Source organism: Chinchilla lanigera, unplaced genomic scaffold (assembly GCF_000276665.1).
Source record: "Chinchilla lanigera isolate Chin_1 unplaced genomic scaffold, ChiLan1.0 scaffold00019, whole genome shotgun sequence".
Lineage (NCBI taxonomy): Eukaryota > Metazoa > Chordata > Mammalia > Rodentia > Chinchillidae > Chinchilla > Chinchilla lanigera.
In genome coordinates, this window is record NW_004955420.1 from 12,115,912 (window position 1) to 12,123,349 (window position 7,438).

The 7,438-nt window shown below is 39.6% G+C and overlaps 1 protein-coding gene across 1 annotated transcript in view; it reads right to left on the reverse strand.

The window, feature by feature from the left end:
* Fyttd1 (forty-two-three domain containing 1) overlaps window positions 1-7,438 on the reverse strand; it is a 28,846-nt gene that overhangs the window by 20,857 nt on the left and 551 nt on the right. The window contains exon 2 of the mRNA XM_013513366.1: window positions 1,086-1,214. Coding sequence (XP_013368820.1) covers window positions 1,086-1,214 — 129 coding nt within the window. The remainder of the gene's footprint in view (window positions 1-1,085; window positions 1,215-7,438) is intronic.

A 7,438-nucleotide genomic window follows, 5' to 3' on the forward strand; every position in this document is an offset into this window, starting at 1 on the left:
ATATATAAAAATCAGGGCCAGGGATATAGCTCAGTGGCATAAGTGCCTGCCTGGCAAGTACAAGGTCCTCAGTTTGATTCCTGGTATGTATGTATGTATGAATCAATAAATAAATATCAACAGAATTATATATTCCCTAGCTATAGCTAAACACCTGCCATAAAACTTACTAGTTTAGGTTTAGCTACTCAAGAAACTTTTAGAAAAGAATAAATTTTTTCATAAGGTTTAATCTATTACATTTTTCAGGACATGGTGGTATATTAGCTGTAAAACACAGAAAGAAGCAAGGTATGGTGGTGCATGCCTGTAATCCCAGCACTTGGCAGGCTGAGGCAGGAGGATCACTGCAAGTTTGAGGCCAGCCTAAACTACATAGCAAGACCCTGTCTCAAAATAAAACAAAAAAAACCCAACAATAACAAAAACAAAACCCACAAAAATAATAATGTTTAACTTTACTGGAGATACTTTTTATTTTCCAACATATGGAATAAAAATCAACTGAGAACTTAAGATTTTTTCTTTTTTTGGGGGGGGGTACGGGGAATTGGTATGTTTTTTCACTGACCACACTTAACCTAGAGTTGGTTATCCATCAGACAGACTGTTAAAAGAACATGTCAGTGGAAAAGATACAAGACCTCATAATATGTAATACCTTTTACAATTTTAGGCTATTTATACACTGAGACTACTTTAAAATTTCTTTTTAAGACAGGGCCTTGCTAATAGCCCAGGCTGGCCTTAAACTCAGGGCTATTCTCCTGCCTCAGCCTTCCAAGTGCTGGGATTTACAGGTGTGTGCCACTAGCCCTGGCAATTTTTAATAAACAGTATTATTACCTATTAAGAACTAAAAAAACTTTTCAGAATAGAGAAAGTAGAAATCATCTCCAGGTTTTTTTTTTTTTTTTTTTCCTGTATTGGGGATCGAACTCACGAACTTATGCTTGCCAGTCAGGTGCTTATGCCACTGAGCTATATCCCCAGCCCCCACCCCAGGCTGTAAGTATATGCTAAAGACTGTACACTAAGAACACACAAATAAAAGCACTTTAACAAAGCTTACTTTCAAAACTTACCAGAATTCTGCTGGATTCCCCACCGTACTCTCATCCTGAATTGCCGAGCACTACTTTGTTGGAGTCTTCTATTTAGTCTTGGAAAATTCTGCTTCTTTCCTTCCTTTCGATTCAGTTTGATAATATCATCTACAACAGAAAGAATGCTATAATTATTTTCATTTTAACTTAATGGCTAGGCATGGTGGCACATACCTGTAAATCTGAGCACTCACGGCCAAGACAGGAGGATCACCATGAGCTCAAGGTCAGTCTGCACTACCTAGTGAGTTCAAGGCCAGCCTGAATTACAGTTCTTTGTCTTGACAAACAATTTTTTTAACTTAATGACTCAATTACTTAGCTCATTTTCTTTCTTTTTTTTTTTTGGTACTGGGAATTGAACTCATGATTTCAGGCTTGCCAGGCAAGCACTTATGCTGCTGAGCTATATCCCCGGCCCTTTGCTCGTTTTCTAGTTAAGAAATTATATATGTCCCCAACTTGCTCCTACTGTGAAAACACTTCCATAAGAGGATACTAATGATAGGAAAATAAAGCTGAAATCAGCCACTTTACCTGGTATTCTATAACTCTTTTTTCTGGTACCGGGAATTGAACTCAGGACCTTGCGCTTGCCAGGCAGGTGCTTGTGCCACTGAGCTATATCCCTGGCATTACCTGGTGTTTTGAAGACAAGTTTTTGTGGGAAAAGCTCAATGCTGATAACCCAAAGCATGTCAGGCATGGTAGTGCACACCTATAATCTCAGCACTTGGGAGGCTGAAAGGCAGGAGGATCACTGTGAGTTCAAGGCCAGCTTGGGCTACACAGTGAATTCAAAGCTAGCCCAAAGTACATAGTGAGACCCTGTCCAAAAACAAAACAATACAAAAACCAAAGCAGATCTATTTTCAGTTTTTTAGTTAATAATTAATAAAATGTACTGTTTCTTTAAAACAGAGTTATTATCGGAAGTTCCTGAATTCAAATAAACCATTTAGCACATTAAAACAAAACAAAGAAGCAGATCTACCAGTACTAACTAATGTACAGTTCTACTATCTGTAGAGTGCTGTATCTATAGCACTGATTTCCTAGGTGAAAAAAAAAAATTTTTTTTTTGGCCTCATTTCTCTCAAGTGCTGGGATTTCAGGTGTGAGCCACCACATCTAACTTCCTAGTGAATGTTATTAAGTAAAAGCTTATTTAAAAAATTAATCACACTATACTTACTTTCCATATTCACAGAAGTCTCCATTTTTAAAAAGATGACCACCTTTTAGAAAAGCCTTAGGCAGTCAAAAAATAAGTCATTTAATTAAGGACCAAATTTCTAAATTCATCTCAATTCAGTAAATATTTATTGAGTGTATACCTGTGCAATGAATGTATGTGTAAGAATGTATGTGTACTGTAATAGAAACATACAGTCCCTGTTCTCAGTAAGTTTAAAATTATCGATGGAAACATATGCATATAGCAAATACATAATTAAAAAATGCCCTAATAAAGGTAGAGTATAAAAAATATTACCAGTTCTTCTCTAGCAAACTCATCAGGGTTACCCCATTTCCTTCCATACTGACTTCTATAATTCTACAAGTCTAGTTACTTCCAAAAACATTTTCAAACTGCCCCAGGACAATTCATAAACATCACAATGTGCCGATACCACAACAGAACAATATAAAGATCAGAAAACTAAATGTACTCCAGATTCCAACTTATACATAAGATGGTCAGTAGAAGCCAACATTATTTAAGAAATATCCACTCTTCATAATCCACCATTAACTCTTTTGACTGATAAAGCAAATAAATCAAAGAAAATGCACATAATTAAACAACTTCTTAAAAATACTTAACAAAATTAAACTGAATGTGGTGGGCTACACATTCAGAGTGTAATTCCAGCACTCTTGGGAGGCTAGAGCAGAGGGTCACAAGTTCAAACCCAGCCTGTGCAATTTAATGACTTAGTGAGACCCTGATTTTTTTTTTTGGTCTTTTTGAGACAGGGTCTTACTTTCTAGCCCAGGATGGTCTCGAACTCACAACAATCCTCCTGCCTCAGCCTCCCAGAGTGCTGGGATTACAGGCATGTGCCATCACGCCTGGCTCCTATCTGAAATTTTTTTAAAATGGGAGGCTGAGGCAGGAGTATCTCCATGTGTTCCAATGTCAGCCTAAGTTACACAGTGAGTTCAAGGACAGCCTGAACTACATCAAGACCCAGTCATGAAAACAATCAATGGGCTGGGGATTTAGCTCAGCGGCACAGCGCCTGCCCAGCACACACAAGGTCGTGAGTTCAATTTCTGATAACCGGAAAAAAATAAAGAAGAAAACAATCAAGAAAACACTATTCCAGGCCTGCAATAGTGGCACATGTCTGTAACCCCAGCACTGGAGGGGGAGGGCCTGAGGTGAGACTGCTGCGAGCCTGAGGTCAGCCTGGGTTACATATTGTGTTAAAGGCCAGCCTGAACTACAAAGCAAGACCCTGCCTTAAACAAAAGAAAAAACAGAACAAAAATTTTAAAAAGGCTGGTGATATAAAACTCAGTATGAAGACCCTGGTTCAATCCAGCGCATCGGAAAGCAACAACAAAATAAACAAAACACAAAAAAACCCAACAGAACTAATTAACCTAACTTTATATTACTTATTTATTTTTTGTGTGTGAGGGTCTTATTATACATCCCAGGTTGATCTTGAACTCACAATTCTGCTTCAACTTCTGCAGTACTAGAAATATAAAAGATTGCAAGATCATTTCTGATATATTACTGTTCTACTTCATCCACATGAAATCTTTTAGACTCTTAATTGCCAAATAGTCATATAAAATACTTCAAATCTCTCCAGCGTACTTTATTGTCTTTCTTTTCTTTCTTTCTTTCTTTTTTTTTTTTTTTTTTTTGAGACAGGGTCTCTCTGTGTAGTTCAGGCTAGTCTTGAGTTCACTATATAGCCCAGGCTAACCTTGAACTCACAGTGATCCTCCTACCGGAAGAGTAGCTCAGTGACAGAGTGCTGGAGTTTGCTTAGCAAGTGCCAGCCTCTGGGTTTCAACCCCCAGTGTCACCAAAAATAAGTAAGTAAGTAAATAAATACATAAATAGACTATAAAACTTTTTTGTTTGTTTTACAAAAAAAAGGGATTTACACACAAAAAAAGTTCACAAGTATCAGTTATACGAACATGTTAAATTTTCATTAAGAAAGAAGTTAGGAAGCCAATACTTATGCATTATTACTTTCCTTTAAGAATCTGCTACTTTTAGAAGGCTAAAATCTCAGTGCCTTGAGTACATCCAAAAAATGAATTTGGTCTGAGGATCGTTAATGAAAGAGACAGTAAAATTTTGATTAATCAGTTTAACTTTAAAATAAAAGATATACAGACTAAATATAATGAAAAAGCTGGGTATGGAAGTGCATGCTTGGAATCCCAGAATTTGGGAAGCTGAGACAGGAGGATCACCTCAATGAGTTTCAGGCCAGCCTGAACTACACAGCAAGATCGCATCACAAAAAAAAAAAAAAAAAAAACCAACAAAACAACATACCACACACATCTAAAATTTAAAAAGCAGCAAGGCATATCAAATATAACAGTCTCTACATTTAAAAACTTTAATATCCTCAAACAAGTTAAATTGGTACTGTGGCAGGAGACTTCCAACCATAAAAAAAGAAAATACAGTAGCTGTCTCCTACCCAAGCAACAGATTGGGGGGGATCCTTTCCATACCACCAGCACTAGCATCACATACATGATGATAATAATAATAGTAATAATAATAACTGAGTGCTGACAGGCATTGTTCTGATGTGTACTCAATTACTTCTCACAAAAATTGCATGAAATAAGTATTATAATATTTTCAAATTTAAAAACTAAGCCACAATGAGGCCAGCTAATAATAGCAAACTTAGTAGAAATTCCACATGAATATTTACATATAAACCTGGAAGAGTCACCGCTACAAACAAGACCTAGAAAATCAGATTCTAAAACTTCTGCAAGGCCGGGCATGGTGGCGCATGCCTGTAATCCCAGCATTCAGGAGGCTGAGGCAGGAGGATTGTTATGAGTTCGAGACCAGGATGGGCTACAAAGTGGGCTCAAAGTCAGCCTGAACTGCATAGCGAGACCCTGTCTCAAAAATAAATAAATAAATAAATAAATAAATAAATAAATAAATAAAATCTCTGCAAACCTGGTAAGATGAAATATTCACAAACCACAACTGTTGTCTGAAAGATTATCATCTCTGTATCTCCCATCTCTGTAAGATTCTTACAAAAGAAAGGCACCTGACAAACTCTTCTTAGGGAAGAAAAGAGACCAGGCTCTGTTTTAGCTTGCCACAACACCTCATTTCTACCTTCAAGTGAATCACTCCTCAGTTTTCAACATCCCAATTAACAAAATACATACAAAACAAAAAAACACCTATAAACTTAAGAAATATGTCTGTTATTAAAGTGTATGTTTTAAAATTTTCTTACTACATTGATAACTTGGGGCTCTAGACCCAGACTGAAATCCTGGCTCCATGATTAACTGGGGTCTAAGTCACTAAGTTGCCCAGGCTAGACTCAAAGCTTGGGATCCTCTTCCCTCAGCCTCCTCAAGTGCTGGAATTATAGGTGTGCACCACCACGCCTGGCTGTTCCATGACTAACTGGCTGTATGAATTTGAGCAAGTTAACTTATGCTTCAGGTTTCTGTAAAACGGGAATAACAACAACGGCATACAATAGTGTGTGTTGTATAACTAAAACACGGTGCTTACCGTGTTCCAGGTATCGTTCTAAGCTGTTTCCACAGGTCTATTGACTCTAACACAGCAAAAACAATTCTTACGACCTCTTCACAAGAGGCACTGACAAAGTAATTTGCCAAGGTCACATGGTAGTAAGTGACAGAGCAGGATTCCCATAAGACAGTGCGTCTCTGAATTCCATCTGTTTATTACTAGGAGTACAATCCTCATAGGGTTATGAGGATAGTAACACATATAAAATGCCCAGTCCAGTGGCTGGTAGGTAGTAAGCACTCAATAAATATCCACTATTATACGACTTTGGCTTTAGCTCAAAAGATTCCTCATTTCTTTCAAGCTCATTACTGACTAGCAGTAAGGCAAGACTTGCAGCCAATCTATTATTACTGATAATTCAGTTAAGATATTAAGCTCTCATTTGCAGCAATCCTTGAAACCAAGCGTTCCGACTTTCAACCCAAAACTCCAGATAAGCCACAACAAAAAAGAGAAAAAACAAATGGAAATTAATAACAACCAAAAGAGTATTTCCAGGCTGGGCATTATTCTAAATACTGTCCTTGAAATCAGGTTATTTTTCAAATAGCTGAAAAAGGGCAACCAGAGCTTTCTACATTCAATACCATAACCTGAATCCCAACAAACACGGGAATAACTTTTAGATCTGCTAAGCCAAACCCTGCGACTAGCACGTAGAGAGCATTAGATCTCAACGTTTCAACGGACTCGTCAATCCTCCTCCTCTTTATGTAACCAGCTCCAAACCATACCACCTTTCCAGCTGGGTGTGGGACCCTCAGCCTTTTTCTAGCTTCTCAGCAATTCGTGTAAATCTCTCCCTCAGTTTTACTGGTGTTTTTTTTCTTTTTTCTAACTAGCTAACCAACTGGCCGGTTAGCTCTGTTAGTTACAGCGTGGGGCTAATCACTTGTTAACTATGCTGACAGAACTGTGCCTCTCTAGACACCATCTAATACAACACACCTGAGCCGGGTGTGGTGGCTCAGGTCTGTAAAGCCAACACTCCAGGAAGCTGAGGCAGGAGGATCGCAATTCGAGTCCAGCCTTAACAGCCTAACTCAGATCGCGTCTCAAAATTTCAAAAAAAAAGTAGAAAGGGCCCTGGGTGCAGCTCTGTGCAGAGATCCTGGGTTCAATTCCCAGTACCATTTAAAAACCAAAACCAAAACCAAAAACAAACCCACTTCCTAAGATGCGGTCCCTCTTCTTTCTGACAGGCGGTCCAAGTTGCGCCCGCACAGGCCGGGGCTCGGTACCCGGGGTTTTTCACCAATCGAAGTCTCGGGCCGGCCCTGGTCCCTCCAAGATCTCTCCCCGGAGAGACGGGCTAAGTGGACCCGTCCCCTCGCTCCTGAGGACGCCCCCGGCGGTTCCCAGCAAAACGCGCCCAGTCTTCCTCACAAAGAGCGGGTGGGAAAGCAGTAGCCGCTCCTCTAGACGCTCGGCCCGCAGCGCCCCGCCTCGGTACCCCTCCTCAGGCGCCGCCTCAGCGGAGAGGCCGCCGCGCCCGCGCCCCGGTCCCGCCCACCCTCAAACGAGCTCCCGGGCCCGG